General features: G+C 36.4%; 1 protein-coding gene across 1 annotated transcript in view; it reads left to right on the top strand.

Annotated features, from left to right (window-relative positions):
- The window catches only part of LOC131663842 (discoidin domain-containing receptor 2-like), a 116684-nt gene extending 89884 nt beyond the window's left edge, over positions 1-26800 (top strand). Inside the window, exons 5-17 of the mRNA XM_058934542.1 lie at positions 744-891; positions 15930-16097; positions 16230-16363; positions 17723-17933; positions 18321-18449; positions 19554-19729; positions 19868-20114; positions 21453-21754; positions 22093-22230; positions 23178-23521; positions 24096-24330; positions 24416-24565; positions 25235-26800. Of these exons, the coding sequence (XP_058790525.1) occupies positions 744-891; positions 15930-16097; positions 16230-16363; positions 17723-17933; positions 18321-18449; positions 19554-19729; positions 19868-20114; positions 21453-21754; positions 22093-22230; positions 23178-23521; positions 24096-24330; positions 24416-24565; positions 25235-25384 (2532 nt within the window). The 3' untranslated portion in view covers positions 25385-26800. The remainder of the gene's footprint in view (positions 1-743; positions 892-15929; positions 16098-16229; positions 16364-17722; positions 17934-18320; positions 18450-19553; positions 19730-19867; positions 20115-21452; positions 21755-22092; positions 22231-23177; positions 23522-24095; positions 24331-24415; positions 24566-25234) is intronic.
- Positions 26801-27148: the final 348 nt, after the last annotated feature.

Below are 27148 nucleotides of genomic sequence, written 5' to 3'. Positions count from 1 at the left end.
GTAACGAGTGCTTTTGGCCTTTGACGCAAAAGCTCACCGTCGAGATAAAGAAAAAAGCCCTTAATTCCGACAAGGAGGACAAAAGTTGCGCAAATTTGTACAGCGCCAAGAATCATTGAGTTACACGGAGCTCGAGAATCGTCTCGAGTTTTTACGCGACATCTACCACTACAACTGCAAGCTCGAGGCGTGAAAAACATACGGCAATGAAAAGACTAGGGTTTAATAGTTGATGAGAGTAGTTAAATGTTGGCACGCTCGACAATCTTTTCTTTTCTTATGACAGAGCGAACAATTTTACCTCTAAAACGGAAAAAAGCAGAAATTAAAGTCGACGGTAAATTACCATGAAAAATGATATTAAAAGCTTTTTGCTTTGCGAAACATTGTGGAAATGAATTTTTACAACAAAAATATAATTCCTTATTTTTACAGCTATAACTTTACAAAAATATTTATAATTAAGCCAATTTGTCTGACATTATGCATTGTACGTTAAACATTTGCACATTAAACACACGTTTGTGCTGAAATCAACAGACAAAGACAAGGCGACACCGCCAAATCCTACATACTTTCTCGCAAATACCCAATTCAATTGATCCAAAGCTTGAATACTCACTAAGTCAATTATGACCAAAGATATCTTCTTTAATTCCTCATCCCTCGAATTTCAAGTAATAAAAGACTTGGAGTCGTGCGCCCAAACACATCAACTGATACGTCGATCTTATATGTGGCAGGTGTTGGCGGGCAACGTCGACACATCGACGATCGTAACAAGAGAGTTAGTGCCAGCGATCTTTGCTCAGCAGTTACGAGTTCTACCACATTCGGTACACAGACGCACAGTCTGCTTGAGACTCGAGCTCAAAGGATGCCCGGACCACAGTGAGTATCTACGTAAACAACATTTTTTGCTACTGTCTTCTGCTCCGCAACGCATTTAGTTTCCAAATTAATTTCGGAGGCTACGCGCTTGTGCCATTTGCTGGTTGTTTTTGCTGTGCTCCCACGCCGTAGACATTTTGTTTTGCTTTTATTTGCCTGGACAGTTGTGTGCGGAGTAAACTGAAAAAAAAATAACGACAACGGGCTATGTGGGCCGTGTTCTTCTTCCTCTTTTTTTAGTCCAGAGGCAAATTAGTTTTCATCTTATTCTCCTAATTATGCTTTTAACTTTAAACTTTTCAAATAGGAGAGTCACTTGGAAGTGTTAATGTTGTTAATGAGCGTGCATTCGCCCGAGTGTTGTTGTAATTAGATTAGTAATACTTGTGTTAACGAGATTATTAAAATTTAATTGCGATACAATGGTATTCTCATTTGATACTATCGTAAAAATATGCAAACTTTTCATTTTTACCTCTTGATTGGAATAATCGAGGTCAGTGACGTAATTATCTCGCGAGTTCGAAGTGAAACTTTGGCGCGTTGAATGTCCTTGTTGGAAAGGTAGTTCTGAAATTTATCCAAGCAAATCGTGAAATTAAAACTTGTTTCTTTTTACCAGTCCCTTCGAAACTCTAAGAAAATTCAAGTTTTTTTGTTTCTGGTTGACATCAGTTCTTTTTTTCCTGAATAAAAGAATACGACTCACACTCGAATATTCAGTAACTGCGAAAGTTGATCAAGACATTAAACAAAGTGCATTAAAAATAGTCGTCCTACCAGACTTTTACGATGAGGCTGCGCAGCTTTTAAAAGCTCTCAAACCGCCATAGCGTTCTGCCGAAAATTCTGGAGTATAAGCTCGCGCACTAATAACCTTCACTTATTAACAACTCCGGCAAACTTGGGTGTATGTATGTGTATTTAGGATAGAGCAGCTGCCTCATCGGCTCATTAAAATTTTCGTCGAGGAGCTTGTGCACCAACCACCATATAGCTCCGCATCCGCAAGTCTCTCTCTTTCTCTCGCGTTCGCGCGCGGCATCCAGTTATTCATCTTTTATCGAGGCCTGGCACTACACGCGCATTTTACAAGCAGCGGCAGCACCAACCGCCCTCTCTTCGTGCCGACGCCTGAAATTTTCATTACGGCGAGGTTTAGGTAAGAGTCGAACACTCGAGAGGATCGCAACGCGGCTGAATGTTTTTTTTTTGCGTTAACTGAAGATTACTGCGGTGCGTTTCGAGAAAGCCGAGAATCGTTTTTCAATATTTAAGCTTTTTAGAAGATTTGTTATCAAACTTTGTTTACGTGAATTATTAACATCTTATATCTACTTATATGTTTATTCATTACTAATGACATAACAATGAATTATGCCCAAATATTTGAAAAACAAAATTTGTGTCGAAAGAAATCTGTTTTAACTTTTGTTCTTGCATATTCATTTTTGATTATTGATATATCCAATTTTCCAGGCAGTGTTAGTGAAATTACATATTTACCATAAAATAAAAATGATATATTTTCAACGCAAATAAAGGTTACAGTTATAACATACTTACAGTTACGTTCATTGAATCTGTACACATTTGAATAATCCAAGCATGCATTGAAAATAAGCCCAAATCATTAATTTGGATAAATAGGTTACACTACTTTACATTATAAGTTGTACATTAAAATCATTCCCATCAGCGTAATCGCTCAGGATTACTGAACTGTATATGGCTCATTCGCTTTTGAATATAAAATCAATAATCAAATCTCAATTTACACATATAAATTTATCCTGTTTGAAAATGAAACAAAAGAACCTATACAGATGTATGTATATACACCATTTAAACTTTTGTTAATGAGCTTCTGTTATTTGGAAGTTTAATTAGAGCACATAAGATAATTGCACAATCTTTGTGACATTTATTCATAATTACCGAATTGAAATCACAGATGTATTAAGATTTTCATGTTTTGTGTATGAAAATAGAAATTTTCAACATGGCATAAGAAAAATAATGGAGAATATCGTATCGTATGAATCGCGTCATACGTATATCCCATAAAATACATACACGCGTGCACTATAAAACAAACGATAACAATTGAAAACGGAAGGTATCGCAATTTCGCTGTATAAGTCAAAACGGTAAAAGAATATATACGAGCGACGTGCAGGCCACGGAAAAATGGAAAATGTAAACGAAAGGAAACCCGACTCCGGTATATCCACGAGATAAGTTCGCTCTAATTCCAAGACCTGGAGCAAAACCCATTAGCGCAAAGTCGATGGGTGCGCGCGCGAAAAGACACGCTCATATGCTGCTGCTGTGTCCTCGTTGCTCGTGCCGAGGATTGTACGCGTGAGTTTACCTCCTACATCGTCACGCTTTTTCTTCCTCTTCTTCTTGTCGCTTCAGCATACTCGCGCTTGTTATGCGGGATTTACTTTTGCATTTATAATGCGCTCGCACTTTGATATTAAAAGTTGTGAAAAGAGTACGCGTGCGCCCGTTTGCTTATTGTTATTTTTAATGAGGTACGCGAGTTTGACGATGAGATTTATGGTCTATTTTAAAATAAACATACTGGTAGTCAGGTATAATCAACAAATGAATAATCCAAAGTGAACACTACGAATTCCCCGCACGCCGCTAAATCAAAGTACGCATGTGCGTTACATGTCATATTACGCTGAACTTAATTTACTGAAATAAAGCAGCATTGTTCGCTTTTTCATCATATATTATTATAATACTTAACGTTATTTTGAAATAACGCTAAAACGTTACAAGCTATAATACACTCGACTATTTACTAAAATCCATTTGCAAAAAACATCAAAGTAAAATTTCAAAACGAGAAGACTTTATACTGATTTCGTGAAATTCGGTGAGTGGAAAACCAGTTTAAAGTCAACTCCATCGCGGTCTTGAATAGAAATAACTTCAGGTCGACAGATACTTTTAAAAAATCTACCACTTATCGACGTAATATCTTGAAACAGTTGGCAGCGCTTCTCAAGATACAAATTACCAAGATGTATCTCAAGTTTGTCGTGGCAAAAAAAACGGAGTTCACTGTACTGGCCGATAACGAATGTAGCGCGCTATTGGAATAACTCGCGAGGCTGACACCGCTAACACAGTTTTTGACGAGGAAGCGAGTTAGCTTTTAGTAAATTCACAGTGCGAATTATATAGCAGGAGCTATCACACAGACGCATGAAGGAAAAATGGAAGAAACACAAACTTTTATTCGTAGTTATTTATTTTCATGTTATAAATGCGCTACTAAAATGGGATGGGAGTCAACTTTACGATAAGTAGAGTAATTGAATTTCAATTAATGTATTATGGAGAAGTAAAATGTTAACCAGCGCAGCTATAATTATAACGTACAGAGAGAGTCGACGTTTACTTAAAAATTAGTATTGGAAAGTTTAATCAACTTGATCAGATGTATACGCAGTTGATTAATCTTACTCATTAACATCGCAAAAGTGTTGATTTGTTAACGCAGTCAAAATTGATAAATGGAATTTTTTACATCTTATTTTTATCTCTGATAAGGTATGTTTTCAGCATAAGGTGATATTTAATTAACTGTCTGCTTTAGCAAATTCTCAATGTTAATTATTATACAGCTAAGAAATTCTTGTCTGGTATAGCCAGAAATAAAAGAAAATAGTTCTTTGTTCAATTTTTCGGGTTAATAGACAATAACTCTTCGCATTTATTTAAATATATATTCGTGCTAAAGCCCAACTAGTTTCAGAAAATTTTTCATTCGGACTCTGACTTATTTCAGAATTAATGTTCTATATTGTAAAGAACCAAATTAAATGCCCTTTTACCCAGTTATTCTTCAGAATAAATAATTATCTCTTGCATATTTTCTTCTCAAGTTTCATTATATAAAAATTGTAATCAGCACAAAATCAGTCACGCAACTAATTACAAAATTTAATTAGTCAAAAGTTTACGGACAAGTGCTCCGAGATGTTTATTACAATCTAGATCTAAAGAAATGCAAGAAAATAGTAGGAGAGGAGAGAGAGAGAGAGAGAGAGAGAGAGAGAAAAGAATAGAATTGTAAAACGACTGGGATTTAAACGGATCCAACTTATTTCCATTCGTTTCCGGGGGTCGTTCCGATCTTTGATTTTCTTTCGGCTTTGTGCGTCCGTTGCTTTAATTGCCGAGCAGTCGTGCGAAGAATAGACGAGAAACTTGGAAAAGCTTTTTCAAGCTTTCCGTGCAGCCAGTTTATAATGATGCACCGACGGCGAGCTGCTTTGGCTATTAATTATCTAGTGGCTCCAAATTGAAAGAACTTCGATAACTGTTCGCGGAATTAATTCATTTGCTTTTCGTTCGCCTTTTTATTTGCTTTTCTTTATTTCTTTCTTGAATAAAAGAATTAACAAAAAGACTTTCATCTCGTTAAGTGAACGTTGTTGAATCGCGTAATATTATTATTATTATTTGTTATATTATTGGTACGTTCGATATTCCATTCATAGATTGATGCGATATTGCTGAGTATTATTCAATAAGCATCGAGTTCCATTAATTCTTTGAATTCAAATATCTTCAGTGGTGAATTTGATTTCGAAATATGAAATATTATTTTGTACGTGCTTTCAATAAAACCAGCGAAGAGCGCATACATTTCTGGATTGTGGATTTAAAGAAAAAGATTTCATTCATTTAAAATAACGAAAGGTTCCATTTGAATCTACGCAAGGTCTCTGGCAATTTTCTAGAGTCAATGACGCAGCTGAAAGTTTGACGGTAAAAAGTAAATAAGGGGTAATAATATCGAACGGCTTTTATTTACAGTATCGTTAGTGTACTAAGTAGCTGTCGAGTACAATTGATTAAAAAATAAACGGCCCTAATGACCGTTAAATATCGACTGGCGATGGAATAACACTCAGTCGAGTATTTCTGTCGCTCTGAGTGTACTACTTTTATTTTCTAGTTTCGAGAGGTGAGTTGCATCATTTTTTCCTCACTTTTTCTCTACCTACCTTCTCTTTACGGCCAGTTCCTTCTTTTTTATTTTATCTTGGAAAAAGACAAAATAAAAAGCTCCTGATAAGAAGACGGCTTTGAAATAACTTGGATAACACACGCAGGTCCAGATTTCCTTTTTGCGTCAAAGCGATGTGAAAATTTTGTTTCAGATCTGATTAAACGGAATCTAATTTCTTCTATACGTCTATACCTGATTGGAAATTCAAGAACAGCGTATTCACGAGAATTATAACGGATGTCGGAAGTGTATTTTACAATTCAACTTGATAAGAGTTGAGCTTTTTCAAATGAAATACGTAATGTATATATTACAACATTTCATAGTTCTGAAATTAAAAAAATGTTACTTCCAAAGAGAACATTAGAGCGTCATCAGTTTCAGTTGTAAACTACATAATATCGTAAATACGCGCGCACAATTTTAGAAAACTTTTCTCTTTACTTCACCGCCATGTATCACATCAAAGACTTGTACTTTCATCCAAGTAAAGAGTTTTAAAAGTTGTAGATTCAAAGGAACTTTCAACTTGAAAATTTACAATAATAGTCGAGGTTCTTTTTAACAAATCGTATATGTTTTTTGAGTTGCTCTAGAATGTAACTTAATATTTAGTTTTTTAACTCGATATCCATCAAACAACCGCATCGATGAAAACCATAACTTTGTGCTATAGCATACATTTACCCAGTAATATTAAAAGTTGAAAATATTTCCAATATCGCGTTCGTTTTATATATTGTACTTCAATTTCAAAATATCATTTAATAATATATCTCATGACTATATGAATATTTCGTCATATTTGCCACTCTTCTAATCATTTAATAAATGCAACAATAGAATCAACTTTTATGAACAGTAGAATTGAAAATTATATGCAATCAATAAACCATCGTATTTATTCTTTGTTTGACGGCTACATTAGTGAGTTAAATATTCATGGTGCGAGATGAACTCTTACCATTTAGCTTCTTAATATAATAGAGGAAGGCAAATTGAAAAGGGACAATGTGAGCGGAAACCAAATCAAGTTTATTATTTTTTTTTTTTTTTTATTAAATTTCAAGAACCTTTTATTAGAAAGAAAACAATACAAAATATAGCGCAAACAGATAACAAAAAACTTAAGTCTATTCGCTAATCAAACGCACGGCAAAGGAAAAAAGGTTGCGGAGGAGAAAAATCCGCCGGGTGTCAGCGAAGAAGACCGAAAACAGAATGAATACAAAATGCGAGCTCGCTGCGTCGCTTACAAAAAAACAGGAAAATTCATCCCCACTTCGCAGTGGGTTCCGCGGGAACTTCAGGGCCTTGATGCGCGCATTGGTCACGCCCTCGCACCCCTCGTGTCCGCTCTCTCTCTCTCTCTCTCTCTCTTGCTCTCACGTTTTGTAGCCTTCCGAGCCAAGGTTAGCCCCGCGGCTTTCCTTCCCGTGCGCGACCTTACAAAACCCAGGAGCATGCTCCTCGTGAGGTCTAACAGCCTCCAGAAGCGAACTCCTGGAGCTGAGGGCTTGACGGCCACGAAGCGCCTTGCGCTTGTGCGCGTCTTAACTTCGAGCCGAGAGAGGAGGGGGAGATCAGGCAGCTCCGCTTACAATTTCTGTACCGCACATTCAGGCCATGTGATTTTTCAACTAAAGAAACACGTGTTGGGATTTCCCCAGAAAGCGGCGGCGGCCGTAAACCGAGGTCCGTGTCTCGTATTTTTATTTTGCGTCGCGACAGTCCTAATTAGGGAAACTGCCCATAAAAAGGGCCGCTATTCACTCTGCGCACGGAAAACGATGGACGTTCAGAACACAAATGTTTTTCTAGTCATCGAAATAAGGGAGTCGTAGTGCACGATTGACTATTCCGGACGAGTTCCTTATTGTAGAAAAGATTAAATAAAATGCCATTCAAAAAGTAGTCAAGCGTTTGTAGACAACACACTTCCGTTGAGTAGGAAGCACGTTCTAGATATCAACGGTATAATAATTAGCCGAGCGCAATCAAAGCTGGGAGCTCGCTAATCAATTCATTCAGTGAAGGATCAAACGCAGCTGCCTTGAGCAGACTCCTCAATCATTCAGCGCAGGTTTCCGCTTTACCAGTCGAGAGCATTAATTCGTCATCGAAGAGCTCGAGTCCTAGGACGCTGAGAAAACTAGGTTTATTTTGTCGCAAAGTCTTGCCTACTCATTTTAATCTTGATTAAAAGCTACTCGTAATATTATTTGCAAAATAAGTTGAAGGTTTTTACCTGAAATAATATTGCAGCTGTTCGCTAACAAAATTGCATTTAATTTACCTTCCTCTTTGAACGAAATAACAGTGATATTTAGAGCTGCGTTTACACTGTTGTAAAAGTCAATGTTTTTATTCAAACTTTTTTCTACAATGATCAATTGTATTTATACGTATTGTATAAGCCCATTATTAACGTCATTGATAGAGCTCTCAGCTCACGTATGAGCAATTCCACAGAAATAGGACTATTAGAATTTTTTGTTTGTTTTTCATTGTTGATGGCACTGCTCTGAAAATTTTTTTCAAGGTATATTTTGAGGTGCAGAATAAGAACATAACCGCGTCACTCATTTTTTAACGAAGAACAGGAGTTTTTCGACATAAATTAAAAAAAAAAATTTATTATCAACAAAAAAAAATCTTGCAACATATTTTTGTCTGCAAGTTTATATATATGTGTGTGTGTGTGTATATGTGTTTTACATATTCAACAATGAACTACTCCATTGCACATACGTGTAATATGTCGGTAGTACATTAATACATTGTTCTATAACAATATTATATTACATAACAAGGTCGAACACAATAAGCTTTGCTTTACTAAATTATAATAAACAATCACCTAATCATCAGTCTTTTTTTGATTCTCATAATACAATTTCTATTCCTATAGTTTTATTTTTTTTTCTACGTCATGCATAACTTGATCTTTTTTCCTTGTCTCTTGTTTTCGCTCTATCAGTTGTAGCTACTGATTGTTTATTGAGTGAATTTCTCAAATTTAAAGAATTATCATTTTTTTTGTTTCCCTTTAATTGAAATCTGTAATACTATTGACTGTTTTTGTTTTTCTGTTTTACTAATATTTGAAACTTGCTCTTTTTTCTTTACTATTCATACTTTCGATATTTTTTCATTTTGTAAAACTGAAATTCATTCGTTGATAGAGCATAATATATGCATTGCTTAATTACTTATCTAAGTAGGATGGACACGATAAAGAGTTTGTGAAAAGACAATCCTTTTTATCTTTTAACTACAGTAACTGCAAAGTTTTCATTGTATTTGGAACTGTTTTTAAATTTTTCGGTACCTCGCATCAATTATTTCAATATTTTCTGTAGTAATAACATACATTTAGGTTTGTCTTTCCCTTGAATTTTCAATGACCTTAACAACATCACTAACTGAAATTACATCATTTCCGTGTAACACGGCACGATCGCACAAGCCTTTGACATTACCACCAGTAGCATCCGATACACTTCTCCCATGGTCAAACATTATAAAATTCTACGTTGCATTTTTCAAATAATTTATTGTGTTCTTGAAAAAGATACCAATTTTGTTCTGATACTAAGAAGTAGGACCATCAGTATTATAATGTTAAGTAATAACATTAGGTACTACTTTTTTTATTTCATTGAAAACTAGCTGTAGATGTGCCTAAATGGTTGAAGCGTCGTGTCAAAGATTTTCAGAAGTCGTACAAAATGAGCTACATTTAATTTTGCTATTTAATGTTGATTTATAAAAGAAAGCACCTGTATGCATAGATATTTGTTTCGTTGAAGCTCCGAAATGGACACTATGCACTTCTTTAGAATATTTAGAATTATAATTTTGGGAAAAATCACCAACAAGCATAATTTCATTCGTAGATAAATTTTTGTACATGCTAGAAAGAACGTTAGATTGATAGGTTGTGTTAAAATGTGCATTAAGTAACTTTCAGTCTCTGTATTCAATTTAGTTATAAGATCGTCGATACTGCAAGTAATTTTTATCTTAGACGTAATCAATGAACATTGATCCCTTAACACCAGGCCTGTTTTCTTTTTTTCGACACTCTATGAGCAAAGTACGTCTTTCCCGCACGCTCGGCAAAAAAACGTGTGTTGAAAATCGCACTTTCCACACACACGTATCGAAAAACACGGTACGATACACATGTTCGGGAAATAACTTTCCCGTACTTGTATACGATAATCATTACTATATGATACGATGCAATCATTACTGATACATGAAACTGATGGTACAAGCTTCAAAAACTTAAAAAAAATTTTAGGAAAAAGTTGGCGACGGAACTTTAAGTGACTGCCACACCTTTGATATTGATAGCACGCATTTGGGATACGAAAATTCGTATTCAGCGGAGTAAAATAACATAGAAACAACTATTTTTATATATTTGTTTATAGAAAACAGTATTCAAGTACAATAGAAAAGAAAAAAACATTGGCGGAGATATGATATTATTCAATAATTTACCAACTTTTTCGGGCATTTTCGTAGTATGGGTTATGAAATATCGACTTATTAAATATAAAATTTCTTATACAGTTTTTACTTAACATTTACTTTCAAGTGGTAGCTACTAGAATCGCACTAATCACAATTTAAAGAAAATGATTGGTGACAAGGAGAGGCGTATTTCTGTGGAAATACTTATATGATTAAGAAACGGCATAATTTCTGCTAAAAATGAGAACATAACAGTGTTAGAACTACAGTCTTTATTTCGTACATATTGACTATTCTTGAAATCATGGAAAAGACGTCTTTACTCACGTCAGCTGAATAATATTTCTAAAATATAACTAATATAAGACGATTGTTTATAAAATAACTAAATTTCCATCGCTTTAAAAGTTTTTAATTATTTCTATAACTATAAGTTAAACTTATCAAACATCTAAGCTAGTGCCTATGCAATCCAAAATATTTGAACCGTCAATCGAATCACAAAATCTTTAGCATATACTATTTTCATAACGAAAGTCGAATAGTATGAAAGAAACAAATGGAAACTAAAATCAACGCCAATTGAAGAGAGAGAGAGAGAGAGAGAGAGAGAGAGAGAGAGAGAGAGAGAAAGAAAAAGAGAGTACACGAAACTTTTCTTACTCTTGTACGGTAAGAAGCGCTCTGGGTAGAAATGGCAGATTTATGGAGGCCACGCACGGCATCTGTGTGAAACGCGCTCTTAAAGCTTGAAAAGTTGATATGGACGATCGAAGGTAACGTAAAGGGTTGATATTTATTAGGCGACGTCTATTCGCTAAATTCGGAATATTATTCCGAAAATTGCGCAGGCACGACTGAGTTTATGTAAGACTACTTTCGCGACTAGAGGGTTTCTGTGAGCCCATTGAACTAGAACAAATGACTTTCCAATTTCACCTTTTGTTATCTCTCGATCGGTTTTCAGTCCTTAAATAAGAAAATTCTATTTTTGTTCCAAATCTAATACGAGAAATCGAAATCAACTAAATATGTCACCACTAAAAAGTAAGTTTATTTACTGCGATAGTAGGTACCCTGAACCTTCATTCTGATATTTTCACAAAGCAAAGAGCGACTATAAAGCAATAAAGAACAATTTCATTAGAAGAAAGAAACGAAGAAAAACATACGATTCGTCTGCGTAAAAATAAGCTAGCACAAGCAAAACAGTCAAAAGCTATAAAAACAAAGAAGAAAAGCTCCGAAGCCGACGGATAAAAAGTGATTACTTGGAAAATCCCGCTGACACAATCGGCTTCGTTTCAGCTAACGCACCCTTATTAATTGACGCTTTTTCGCAAGGCAAAAGCTCTATTGTCACTTTTATCTTGGTTGAATCGCAGACGTAGAATGCATGCTTTTTGCTCATTACACTCGTGGAGGTGGCTTCTGGCGGAATTCGCTTGTTTGACCACCGCATTAAGTCATCCTTAGAAGGGTCGTATAAAACCTTTACTCACTGACTTTTTGCTTATCTGTTCAACCGCGAATGCCTGTCCTTTGACAAATCAAGGATCTTTATTGTTTGTTTCTTCTTTGTAATTTATGCTTTATCAACCTCTAATATATTTATCTTAATGGAGAGTTTAATGTTTGTTTTTTCGTTTTGTAATTAAACATTAATTAACTCTTCTCATAACCTTCCGATAAGTAACTAGAGAAAAGCGAAGGCGAAAGTTGCTCAATTCTTTAAATTCTAATGTATTTGACGACTTTTTATGATTAAATATACAGTTAGCAAGTTTTCAATGAGACTACAACTCGAGATAAACATAGTTCTAGATTACATAAGCAGATTACATTGAATTTTCGAGACGACAGTTAAACTCGGTTTCATAATTATGTTCGCTCACTATTTTGGTACTAACTAATGTAAATCTTCAAGGGCAGAGTCAAAATGACGTGAACATGGAATTAGATATGCGTAGCTATAAACTTCATTCTAAAGACATTATTCTAATTCAAATTAAGCTAAAGAAATTGATTCTCGGCGCAGTTAATATTTCAAGTACGAGAATATTTCTGGCAGGGACTGTAAATTTACCTTACCATACTCAGCATTTGCATTTAAATTTGGCCGACTCTACGTCAACAGCAGTACTCTATCGCACATCATTTCTCTCGCAGAGGATTAATTCATACGACTATAGAACTCTAAAGCTATATGATCGACGTATAGTCTGGCCGGATTGGAGTACGTTTGCTGAAAACCACATCGCGTGACGCCGTGAAATATCGAGGAGACTCGTCGAGTTTACAGACCACTACAACAGCGCCACTCGACTCATTATTAATTTCAGAACGCCGTGTCTTTGAAGCTTGTTCGGATAAGTTTTTTGTTTTTTCGATTGATATATCATTTTTTTTACTTATGCTCAAAGTTTATTAATAATTTTAAATATTTGATTTGAGAAAATTATAGATATCTCGGGGAAGATTATTTTACAGAAACTGTACATTAGAAAACTTTTGAACATTCATTTTTAAAATTGTTCAAAAATTCATTGAATTCGAAATTAAGATCACATAAAATCCTGAAATTAACTAAGCAGGCTGTTAAAAAAACAACTCACGCAATGTCTCATTCGATTCGACTTTAAGCTTATCTGATGGATTAAACTTTCAAGTATCAAAGGATCAAAAACATGAAGTACTTTTTTCTACCTCGCAGATATGATATATTTTTCTCCGTCAGTATCAGATAAACTCCAGGCTTCTGTTATCTTTTTTTCTCTTATTCTCTGCTCTTCCTTTCAAGCCCAACTCACCTTTTGCTACTTGAACTTTTAAATGTCCTCTCTCGCGTCGTTGAATAACGAGACTTGTCCGAACGATCGCATAAGTACACTGGGGATCAAGAAAAAGCTGGAATTCAACTTATCCTTCCAGAGCAGAAATTTTTTTTATTTACTGCTGCTGTCGATGTTAAGGCGCTTGTGAAAATACGTAATTCTGTATCAGCTCAGGCTTATACTTGCGTGCTCGCAAGTACCTGAGATTCTTCATGTGAATTTAAAACACACGTTATTATGTAGCGTCTAACCTACTTTTCACTAAGATCCGATTTTTCAGCGAGAGCACTGCTTAAATCTTGTTCTTTTCGACAGCGCCTCGTTCATACATTGAGACGAACATTGCGAAGAGGTTCTTTTTCTTTTCACTATCGCGTCACAAAATTTACAGTTGTTTTACACGTGAATAAAATGAAGTAAATCATTGGCGGTACTTTTAAAAAGATAAAAATGACATGTCTGACTAATAGGCAGCTGTTCTACTGAAAAAGTGGGATCGTGACTGGTAGTCGTGCCATTTCCAGTATTTTGTTGTAATTGTCCTCATCTACAAATTCATAATGTACCAGACAAATGGAAGCTTAAAGTTAAAAAAATTAATAAATTTTGCTTACATAACTACAACATGAACAAAGTTGAAAAAATAAACTTTCGAACGTTTTATGTATACTAACTCAGTCATCGATGTCAAACAATGCATGTTTTAATTTCAATTGAGTCAAGAATTCCAATTTCCTTGGTGAACATTTGAAATACCCCACAATTATGAATAAAGTTTTACAGCTCATTAACAACGAACTACTTCGAAATAAAGCTCTCGAGATCAATCATGCCGTTACAACCATGCCCTCGTATAGCAATCCGTTGTTTTTTTGTATTTTTATTTCGTCAAGCATGGCCGCGCGCGAGCGAGAATAAAGCACGAAGGATCATACCGGCCATGAGCAGCGAAAGGCTTTAGATCGTAGAACGAGCTTTCATTTTGCGGCGAGCGCTCGCGAAACAATATACCCTTGACAAGCAGGAGGGCGAAAATTAATTCGACCGTGGAAGGAGAAGCAGAATTGCCGTTAAAACCTTCTCACTCGTGTATATAGCTCGGTTCGTTGATTTTTCCAGCCGAGAGAAAAAAAAAACGACGCGCGAACAATTACACCATTGCTCCTTTTCCAACTTTACAACTTCACCAAGTTTGCCGCGTCTAAAAGTTTTTGCGCACGAGCTTTCCGGCAACAGTTTCGAATGCTATCCTCTTTAGTCGCAAGACTGCTAAGTTAATTAAATTCAGTTTTGAATTTTGTTGAGCACTCCCTTGCGAACGTGCAACCACAATATGCAATTATCATATTGTGGTCGGTTTTCATATGTACTGCGAATGCGAGTGCACAATCCTTCGCTTTTACAAATCAATGTTTCGTTGCATAACTGCTGGTCGCGTAACCTATTTAGTTTATGTGGAAAGACCAACATGAAGTGTTGTATAATCGAGCAATAATTTCAAGCGACACAAGTCAACGATATGGAAAGAGAAACAAACGACAAAGTAAAAGCATGAAAAGATTAATCGTCAAAACGTAATCCGCGCAATCCGGACAATACGCGCACGCATGTTAATGTAATTATAAAATTATACGGAAAGCACTTAAAATTAGTAGAATATAAACATTGCCGCTGTTCCCGATAATTAACACAACACACGCGAGCGAGCAACGAATTTATTTAAATTGTCCTCGCGACTCCCACCCTTGCGAATAAATATCCATGTTAATCGAGCTCCCTTTCTCGCTGTCTAATGAACGAGAAATTGGACTTTATAGTTTGCAATTTAGCGCAAGGAGCGCTCCCGTGCGCATACCCACAGCAAAGGATTTGTTTCCATTCGTCGCAGTTATTGTCCCCTTCGCGCCAAAAAACACAGACTAGATCCTGAATCAATACACGGACAATTGAAAGCGCACGAGCATAAAAGTAGAGGTTGCCATTGTTTTTATTTTCTTTTTCCCGCACCGTAATAATCCCATTTTCTTAATCTCAATCCCGATCTTGACAGAATAAGCTTTCGCATACCTACCACGTGGATAGAGAGGCCGGGGAAAAAGAATAAGTTGACTGAGTATATTACAAAAGCTTAGCTAAAGTGTCTACGAGCTTCTTGATCTTGTCGTTATTAGCGTTGTGAACTTACGTGGAGGAAATCATTAGTTCCGACGAGAGAGCGAGACGACGAGAGGCTTGCAATTTGCGAGGGAAATGCGAAAGCCTTGGTATGAGAATTATTTAAGGTTGGCGGATGGTTGCAGAGACGAGGCATTGATGATGTAGTCGCGTGATGGGAATACTGCAGAGTTTATTGCTAATGCCGATGGATGTTGATAATTCCAACTGAGTGTAAGCTTTGCTAAATGCAAACTCGAGTCTGAGCAAATTACAAACGCATTTTCTTTACATATTTTTTAACGTATGCTATTGCAAAATATTTGAATGCTGTAAAAGGAATAATAACCAGGTACAGCTTCCTACGCTATTCAAAAGAGTCTAACAATTTTACATTTTATATATACATTTATAGAATAAAATGTAAAATAACATATTAGTTTCAGTTCTATATTCCTAGCTCCACATTGAGCCAACATGCCTTAAATAATATAATGAAAAAAATGACTTTTTTATCGCCATAGGCGGAATAGTGAGCTATACGATACCCGAATCACCGGTAGAAGAACTCAATGACACCTGGTACGATGGTGTACGCGACGAGAGTGGTTATCTGTCAGGTGGCCTTGGACGATTGATGGATGGTGAGGTTGGCGCTGACAATTACAAGCAGGATATAGGCTTAGAAAAAGGTCAGTTTTAAGATTACTTTCAGCACGATTAATATTTTAGTGCTTTTTTTAAGAAACATTGTAGAAATATGTATTCTTCTAAACTTGTATTCTTCTACGTCGTCATGAATTTATATTTTTTTTTAATTACAGGGACAGGATGGGTGGCGTGGATGCGAGACAGTTTTCCCGATAACTACGTTGAGATGTCGTTTCTCTTCGAGACACTAAGATGCTTCAATACTGTGCACATTTACACCAACAATTATTTCAAGCGTGACGTGCAGGTATAAGAATCTGACAATAAATTAAGCACGACCGCAACGTTTTAATCCGTTTACGTTTATTTTGCCATTGCCCCATGCGCCTCCATTGTTGACGGGAAGGAATCCGTTAAATTGAATAATAGTATTAATCTTGTTTAATCAGCGTCAAAGTCAACAATTTCCGCTGAAAAATCATACTTGGCCAGACAGAAACAGAAATAGAAAGCATTGTTTGATTTCATTAGCCGAATTATTCGGTCGGCAACAGCAAAGGCGAAAAAGAAAAGCGGTAATGCCCATCCGTCATCCTTGCTTAATGCGTAATCAACGAGAATTCGAATAATAGAATTGATAAAAGGTATGACCTAGTTGGAGCGATGATTATACCGACGCTTGTACGTCAAATGTATAAAATGTGGCATTCGCACTTTGCGGAGCTACATAACAACCGATCGATATGTGTCACATTTCGAGCGCAAATGTAAAATAGAGCGCGCGAACGAGCATAGTCCCTCCCTCTCTCGTGATACGTCTTTTGAAATTCATTGCTCGATATCGGCTTACCACGATGACGAATACCGCATTACAGATGCGATCTGTTTCGTGAATTGGGTTATACTTAGTTTATCAATGCGTGAACAATATGACGGCGGGGCATTTCAAGCGCTTACATTCTGCACCTATGAATTTACCAATGTATTTGATACAGAAATCTTATCGAATGGCTCCTAATTTGTTCGAGGAGGAAAGCTATTATACTAATTTCTCTTTTCCTCAATTTTCCGGCTACTACTACTACTCTCCGTTCAATTCATCTTTTATAAACTTCGAGTTTAACTTGCTGGCTTTTGTGGAATTTTCGAAAAGTTATGTCCTAGTTTACATTTTAATTTCATTTAAATTTAGATCACGCCAAAGTGCTTTCCTGCGAAAAGTTGCTAATGAAATTTTTAATTTCGTTTGGAAAAAGCCTCTGGATAGATTTCACTATTTAAATCTATGGCACTTGCGGCAACTGCATCGAACTTTAATCTGTTGAGGAGCTAGTAAATGCAATCGAAAAACCGTGCGATAGAGGCTGTTTTTATAAAGAGCTTGAAAATCAATAATTAGACTTCACACGTGCTTATCGCGAGCGCCATAAATCACACGTAGAGCAATCTAAGCTAGAAATTAAGATTTCAATTTTCCGGGGCCTCCGGTAACACAGACCCGCTTGGCAAGCGCACTTTAAACGCGAAATCCCATCGTGGCTCGATATCATGCTCGACGGGAGGAAAAGGGAAGAAAAAGAAGCTTTAAGAATATAAGAGAGAGAGAGAGAGAGAGAGAGAGAGAGAGAGAGAGAGCGGACAGGAAAAGCAATTTTCTTGCCAACAGGTATTCGCACGAGCGGAAGTGTGGTTCGTCGGCGACGAGGAGCAGATCGATGAGGATGAAGCGGTCACCTACTCCTACATCCCGGACACCAATTTAGAAAACGCGCGTAACGTTTCCATCGCATTGCACGGCAGGCAAGGCAAATTTTTGAAATTCCGCCTGCACTTTGCCGCTCGTTGGATTATCATCAGTGAAGTCACCTTCGACTCATGTGAGTATCGTTATGCTAAATTGCACTGCGCAACGACGCATTGTCGACTTGGATCCGCAAGATAAATGAGACTTCCAGTTCGCTTGCATACCTTGCTTTTATCAATGCTACCCAGCTATTAGGTTATTGCATTATTGAGTAATTGGACTATAAACAACAGAGTTATAGTTACGAATAAAATCGAAAATTGTCCGACATTCATATCAGTCGAGCTATTCGAGTCATAAGCACCGACGACGTCTGATTGGTCAGGGGGATTCTCATGCATATGCAAGAAGTAAAAAGGTCGTGACTACCTAGAGTTGAATCCACAGAAGGTGGAAGACTTGTCGGAACTTGGAGAGAGCGCAAGAAATTCTCCTAAATCAACAATTATCTAATTCGCAGGGGATCCCAACGCAAACGCGAGCGAGGAGAGCTCGTCCGAAATCAGTAACGAGGAGTCGTCTGGCAACGGAAGCGGCGCCAACAGTAGCACTACGGTCAACCACGAGGCGGATCTCAACTTACAAACGAGTACGTATGTATGCTTGCAATCAAACTTGTCGCCATGTCGCTCTATATATAGAAAACGCAAACAGTCGAGTCTCCGTCTTTTCTTGCTTTTTTCCCGGATCAAATCCTTGAATCTTTCACGCTCGGTCGAATCGATTTTAAATTATACCTTGATGGGCGAACTTTTGAGTATCCAGGTAAGTTCATTAAGAAAATTAGGAAGTGAGAGAGAGAGAGAGAGAGAGAGGGTGAGAGAGAGGGTGAGAGAGACGCAACGGACATTCTTGGGTTGATGCGATTAAACCGTCGAGAGCTTGAGCGACGTAAGTCAGAGCAGGGAAAACACTTTGAGCGAGCGCGGTGAGCTACTTTATAATTCACAACGAGTAACTTTCGCGTAACGTAAACAATTAGCAGGATTAAGTGGAAGAGAGAGAGCGAGAAAGAGAGAGAGAGCTGGAGCGCACGAGGAGCTGGCGCGGGCCAAAGACGTGTCGCCAAGTTTTGGACGAGTGTTGGCATACTGCGTTGAAACGCGCTTGGAAATAGAGATATTGCGGCATCGGAGAAAGTAGGTTGGCTCGAATAATCTAATTTTTCATATCACGACCTCATTTTGATTTCACACAGATGTTAATTAATAAACTCAAACTCGTATTTGTGAAAAGTGGTATCTTTGAAATTGTTTGCAATCATCATGAAAACATGGCAGCGTAGATTAAAAACGCCATATAAACGCTCTCGAGGACAATGGACAGCTGAAAAAAAAACTAGGGCGTCGCTTATGCATTCAACCATAATTAGCTGTCTCTGATATGCGCGGTCGGAAAAAAAAAGCAAGCCGAAATGAGCACAGCGTGTTGCCACGGTATCTTTCTCTTGCTCGGTAAGCGTAATAGCTTTTGCGCGCGCGCGCGCGCGCATCCCCCGGAATTACATGAATGGGCTTGGCTGGGCCACTTGAATAAAGCGAGATGAGAATAAGCTTCCGTTTGAAATAAAAGTACCAGCACACGTGTGCAGTCGCGATAGAGATACGAGCCTGGCGTGCTGAAAAAAAATCTAGGCTAGACCCTTTATTCTGTTAGATTAGTAATGGACTTTTTGCGGACGCTATTGTTGCAGTTACAGCGAGAGAAGAAGATCAAGAATACGTGGAAGTTCTCATTGGAGTATTAACGGCGATAACTCTGCTTCTGCTGCTCGTTTTTATCATCATCTTGTTGCTCAGCCGACGCCAGAAGCTGCAGAGTTCACCGACTGTGCTAAAAAATCCCTTTGGTTTTGCAATCAGCATGAAGGTGAGGATCCCACGGTTATCTTTGCTCATTTCCTTTCGACATATTATCACCGTTCAAATGAAAATAACTCAAGTCAACGTGAAACTTGGAAAGAATGCTTAAATTTACGGTTTGACTGATAATCGTCGCTGGCTCTAGGGTTTTCTGCTGAATCTGACACCAGGCAGAGTACTAAACAACAGCGGTCGCGGCTCTCCTGACGAGGAGGATGAGGATGAAGCAGACGCTATGCGCGACGAGGAAGATTTGGATGTGGACGTGGAAGGATTGGAGGCTGGTGTCGCTGAGGGAATTAGTATTCAAGGCTCGCTCACTATGGAGCAATTCAGTTCGTCTCTCGTCGAGTCTCAGTACAGATCTACCTACGCTATAGTCTCGAATACCGGTTGGTTACAATATTCAGATCGGATAAAAACAATCCTTTCAATACACTTTTTACTGGCACTCAAGTCTAACTATTTTACAATATTCGGCAGCAGTTGTTTTTGGGAAAAATTCATTTTCGATCATTTCCAAACCTGACTTTACTTCTAGAATAAATATATCACGTACGCAAGCTGCTCATTCTCAAAATTACATTACATGTTTTATTATATGAGTTTTGGTTCGTTACTGAGAGTAAGAAATATCCACTAGTGTATAAAAAAACTAACTCCGAATAAGAAATTTTCGGTACTTTTCAATCATTTCACGGAGGAGAGAAAGCCCTTGATAACTCGAGCATCAATAGAACCTGAAATCGAATTGATTAGAAATAAGAACTATAAATCCGTAAGGTCTTTGTAAAAACAATAACATCAATTTTAACTTTGGTCCATTTAGACCGAATTATTCGAACTCAAGAATCATCAAAGTTCGCCTAAACCTAAATAGACGGCCATACTAAAACTCTCTTCTATCATAAACACTCTAAACGAAAGTAAACGAAAGATAGAGAGAAAAAATAGAAATTGTTAGCTTCACATCATTACTATTCTACACAGAAGTCGTCCTGTAGGTATATACTCCCTACGAAAACAAGTGCAAAGTTTATTCGAGGCAAGAGACGTAACACTTGCTTTCTCAGAGCTAGTAAATTCACAGGACAAGTGCTAAACTAAAGAAACTTACACGTCGCACACGGACGTACGGGGGGAAGGGGGGGGGGGGTGCGTATAGAGTAGCTTTTCAGGCTGAAAGCGCGCACGCCCGCACGCTGACCGTCATAAAATAAAGGATAGCGTGACTCGGTGATCGTGTGTACGAGTAGGTTGTTGCTTTTGCTGTGCTCGACGTCCAGCTCCATATATTGTCAGCTATGCGTGCCGTACGTATATTCGCACACATTGTTAGGCGAAACCCACAACGATTCGTACGTACAGCGCCAACGATGTGCAAAAGCTGAATAATTGCATGCGTGCCTTTGATACAAAAAAAGGAAAGAATTTAATTTGGAAATTGACCGTCGATTACAATTTTCGCGATTAGCGAAATGCATTATTTCGTTACGTATAGTACGTTTTTTCATCGTTATGCGAATCGAAAGTATGATAAAAAGATGAAGTATACTTATTGATATACTTTGCTCTGCTAACTGAAATGTAAGAGTTATTATTGAAAGTTGCAAAACTTTTCCTCTGATAACCGCCAGTGACAATCATTAGAGTCTGAAATTCACAATGTCATCCAACAGGCACTCATCCGTATGCTAAAATTCGAATCTCGCCCACTTTTCGATTCGCAGACACGCCGAATCGAGATTTGCAACGAATGGACGAGTTGCGCTCTAGTAAGAGTTTTGAAAAAGGCTACTGCAGCGGTAGTCTGCGTCAGGAATCGAGCAGCCGTTCATGTTCGCCTGTACTTTCATCTCATTATTCGCCGTCGACGCGACGTAGCTCGCAACACTACCGTACCCTTCAGGGTAAATCTTCGCCATCCGCAGCAGTTCAACAGCGACTAAGCACATCAACTCATCAACAACAACGAGAGCCTGAATACGGACGAATCAAGCGTTGGCATACTGCACCTAAGGAAAAGCACAAGGTAATATTTGATGTTTGAAGAGAGTTGAAGTGTGATTTTAAGTAGACAAGAGCATGCACTTTAACATACGTTTACGCAGTCTCAAGAGATAAGATGATAAATTCGAAAGCTCATTTTTAGTTATTATTATTTAATTGAGCAACGATCATCGCAATAAAAAAGTTTTTTCATTATATTTTATTTTATTGTTCTAAATAAATGTGTACTACTATAAGAAAATTCGAAATATCTCACTATCATGCAACAATAACAAAATAAGCATTTCTCTCGTCAGGCGAAAAGTGAAACTTAGACTGGTAACGATAAGAAGTCGTATGATAATTGAACGATTGTCGCAGGTACCAGCACCAATTGCCAGATGGAACATAGCTCCAAGCATGAGCAAGCCTTACAAATGCAAGGAGATAGAGCCCGTCGACATACCCGGCCAGTGCCTACATACAATGGAGAAACTTGGTGCCGGCCATATCGGCGAGGTATTATATATATACATGTATATACTTTGCAGCAGGCCTATGTGTGATAAAGGCGCCACCACTACTGTACTCGTGCTCTCACCGTCTGTTGTTGGAATATTAGCTCAACCGAATTCCACCACGGGGGAATAGGGATGCGCGTATTATGCGCTTACGCGTTTACCCTCAGCTTCCGCGCAACTTTTCGGCTTTGAAATTATACGTAACTTTGCCGAGAGAGAGACTGATCGATATAATTTTGGCTGGAGGTTGAACAGAGTGGGATTAGAATTACGCGACTTTCTAGGGACTTACTTCCGGAGATATAATAAGTGTAAAAACACTAACAACTCATTATATGGAGTTTTATTGAGTGGAATAGCGTATGAGACATGATTTTAACTTTGATTACATATTAAATTGAATCTTTTAATGTATGTAGCGAAGTAAGGTCATGATTAAAAGCTTATTTTTAAAATAATTTTTCTTCGTGTTGAATCTATTTCAAACTTGGAATAAGCTCGTAAGTCTGAATAATTTACGTGAATTGTATGGGAAATCGAGCAATTTTAATATAGTGTTTCTTAGATTGTTAATATTGTATTCTTAGATTGCTTACAATAAATAAATTATAATGACAGTTAATTATATTTATAGTTCTACAATAAAAATTCTTTACATAGTAGTTCTAACGAGTGGCCATCTATGTAATTAAAACTATAACAAATTAGTTTACATTTACCATCATAGCTGATTCTGATACTTCAGGAAAATCATTTGTCATAAAAGCCTGGAAATTCTGGTTATACTACTAAGGTTTGATGATTCTTCGAAAATGTAAATGTGCGAATGAAATGATATACTCAGTGAACGAATGAGAAATTCTAATGAGTCGCAAATAGCAGTGAAGAAAACGTTGAAATACTATTTCTGTTCGTAATGAAATACAATTGATTTCCTGCCACCAGGTGATAATCTGCGCAGTGCTAGGACTCAAAGATTCGACCACTTCGAAATTCAACGCTCTAATTAGTTCAGAACCATTACGTTTAGCAGTAGCAAGAATACCCAATACTGATTTCACAGACGGTTCGCCTAGCGACGAAGATACATTACGAGAAATTCGTTACCTGTCCTGCTTGTCAGATCCGAATCTCGCGAGGATCCTCGGTATAGTGTACGACGCAACGGAACCATCGAGACCATGGACGATTATTGAATATACCGAGCTTGGTGACCTCGCGCATTACCTTCAATACAGCGAGCCACTGGTCGGCACGCAACGGCCCAACTGCAGCCTCAATTTCATCAGGCGAGTACTGCATTTTTCATGAGCAATTTTCTAGCGATTTATGAAATGGTGTCGCCAAGAAATCAATTCCTCGCCGATAAGATTAACAGTCCGTTCGAGATTGCGTTATACCGCGATGAATATTTTCAAGCTTTCCATCCGGTCACACTAGATTACATTGAATACTTTGCAATGCCAGACTTTGCTTTTTCTACTGCTTGCACCTTCCAGGATGAATAATTATGCGAATAAGTTATATTCCAATATGAATAGAAGCGAATAAGTGAGTATTTAATATATAAATTCTGCGCTATTTAGATCAGAAAATTAATGAATTAAAAGATTAACTTTCAAGTATTGATGAATTCATTATATTTTTTTTGTTTTCTTAAAATGAATGAATTATTTGATGAACAGCATTTATTCATAAAAACCATTTTCGTCCTATTTGGAAATACATTTATTACTTATTTGATCATTTTCAAATCAGTATTTTAACAAAACTGCTTAACATATTTCTGGTATATAATAAAATAAAAATTCACTTTATTAGATTTTCTTAGACTAATTTGGCTATTCCCTTGTCGGTTTGTAGCCAAAACTGCCTACTCTACATGGGAATGCAAGTAGTATCAGCCATGCGTTACCTCGAGTCTAAACATCTAGTTCACAAAGATTTAGCAGCGAGAAACTGTTTACTGGGTCGGGCTTACACGGTGAAAGTGACGGATATAGCCATGTGCAGCGATTTGTATAAGAAGGATTACAGCGACATTGGTGGCAAACGTCCTGTACCCATTAGATGGCTACCTTGGGAGAGCATGCTACTGGTAAGGATACATCATTTGTTTGACAATTATTTTTGGAAACGTTATTGTCAAAAATATTTCATCTTTCTTGAATTTACTATTTTAGGATAGATACACCAATTCGAGCACAGTATGGTCATATGCCGTAACGCTTTGGGAAATAATGAGTTTCGCCCGGGAGAAGCCATTTCAACATTTGACGAATGAACAAGTTATTCACAATGCCGAGCTTATGTACTACGGAGGTGAATTACAAGTAAGCAGATCATTTTCATTGTAGTTAGGTAACTAAAAGTTAAAATTGAAAGTTTCATTATCTGATATTAATTTCTAATAGCTTGTTCAAAGCAACGTTGTGACTATTATAATCAGATTATTATCATGACAAACCCCTATTACAGTTGATTGTATTCATTGACAAAGATAAAATATGAAAATTCATTGTCATATTTTTCACAGTAGTTTGATCGTTGATAATAGATTGGCTTAAATAATATATATGTCAAAACTTATAAAAAAATTTTAATAAAAGTCAAGATGGTTCTATAAATAATTTCTGAATATTAAAATGCTACATCATATTGGTATTGGTACATAAATTTGTGCATATAAACTCCTGTGCTGAATCTTATTTTTGAGGAAAATTATTAGTAAAATTATTGATTATTAAGTGTTATTTTTTTCTCTAATAATAAGTAATATCCAATATAGTTTTTAAGCAGCCAATATCTACTTACATCATCTAAAAAGATCCTAAAGAGTTTACGAATGAAAAATTTTTGAATGAATTTATTTTACAGGTTCCATTAGGTGTTTCCAAATCATTAAACGCTAAAAAATTGATTACTTGGCCAAAATTTAAATAGATTAAATTTTTTATTGTAAAACGATAAATTTTTAATTATTTTATTTGTCTCGATTGAAGGTCCTTTTACCAAAACCAATGATGTGCCCAGAGGAGGTCTACAGCGTAATGTGCTCGTGTTGGAAGAGAGACGAATCTATACGACCAAGCTTCAAAGAAATTTACGCGTTTCTCAAGAGTATTACTGCAGACTATCGACCTAGAGCGTAATTATCCATTGACTGTGATATTGAAAAGCGAAACGAAGAGGAAGAAAATAATAGGATCGACGACCTATAAAGTAAAGACTCTGGAAAAAAAAGAAAAAATTTTTGTGTAGGTGAAAAAAAGAAAAGTAAGGTTGAGAGTAGTACTATATATATCGAACGGTTTAAGGAGGCCATTTGTACATTGCCTGCGTGAGAAATAAGTCAAAGACTCCAGACTCATTCCTGCAACCGTACAATCGTTAAGTTTATACGTGCGCGAAATATTTTAAAAGCCAGAAAAAGTGAAGTATGTTCTGAGTACCAGGAAGAAACTAGAATTGTTGTACTAGAGTGAAATTTACGAAGGGTGTTTTTGACAACTTTGTTATTTATTTCCAAACATCTATTGAACAATATACTCAAACACATGCGAGGAATATTTTTTCGCTGAAAACAAAACTTTTGATAAAATAAGTAATTGCTTTAAAATATTAGAATTTCAATTATGTTGTCAGTTAAGTTTTCACTTTACAACATCAAGGCAAACAAAATAAAATCGCGCAGCTATTACTATAAAAGATGACGTACGAATAAAATAAAGAGGCAATTATGTATTAAAAAATAATACCAAGTGTAAAAAGAATCTATTTAGTGCAGTGATTGAGTTGGTAGAAGTCAAAAAGTGTACAGTATGCTAGTATTGACAAAATAATGTGTATACTATGCTTCTGAAAATACAGAAACTAAAACTCGTTGTAAATATGAATATAGTACATAAGTAGTTATAAGACTTTTCGTTGTTAAATAATTACTCTACTTGTTGGGATTGCAATATTAAATTAAATTAAGAAAAGTGATATTTTACTTTGATAATCTTGTGTTAGTTATCATTTTATATAGCCAAAATGCGATTTCTACAGGAGCGATTACAGAATGTCTTCTTTGAAGAAATAATTTAGGATCTAAGTACTTAACTAACAATGAGTAATAAAAAGTAAAGAGTCAATGCCAGTTGTTAAGTTATTATCGAGTTTTTTATAATAAAAATAATAACATATATTATGAGTGAAGCAATTATTCCCAAATGATGCCTGTATTATAAAGAATAAACAAACAAATTCGAATGTAAGATCAATAACATGTCTTCTTACATACTCGTATTTTTCCAAAGGAATATAAGAATTAGTTTAAAGTCAGTATGATTATACTGATAATTGTATTTATTTGCGAGTACTATGAAATGTAATGGGAAATTTATAATGTATTGGATTAAAATATTATCTTGTGTCATTGACAAAATACATATCGCAATATTATGTTCCATGACAATTGTTTAGCTTTGAAAAAAAACTAAAATAAACATAAGATAATACTGATAACACGTACATATGTCTTATTTACCGTAATCGTAAACTCTACTATCGTATGTTTAAAAATTTTCCAAAAATCTTATTATCGCTGCTAATAAAATCTACGTCTGCTGGTTCAATGATCTTCATTCAACCAGAAGAGATAAGTTCATTGACTATACGCTTTTTAAAACCAAAAAATAATCTTCATATAGATTCAATTTTTTTCCAATTAATCATTGATTTTTTTTTTTAAATGTTGAACTTCAAATAGCCTATTTGAAAGCTCAATGCTGATTTTTATCTCTAATTGATTTAATACTATTCCAACGTATGAAGAATTGTTGCACTAAAGTAAACTAATATTTTATGACACGTGTGATATGTGAGATTCTTAAAACCGTGATATCTGATTCTTTAAGCTTTCATTTTATATA

Source organism: Phymastichus coffea, unplaced genomic scaffold, assembly GCF_024137745.1.
Source record: "Phymastichus coffea isolate CEN01 unplaced genomic scaffold, Cenicafe_Pcof_1.1 PCOF00039, whole genome shotgun sequence".
Classification (NCBI taxonomy): Eukaryota; Metazoa; Arthropoda; class Insecta; order Hymenoptera; family Eulophidae; genus Phymastichus; species Phymastichus coffea.
This window is presented reverse-complemented; position numbering and strand designations above follow the sequence as displayed.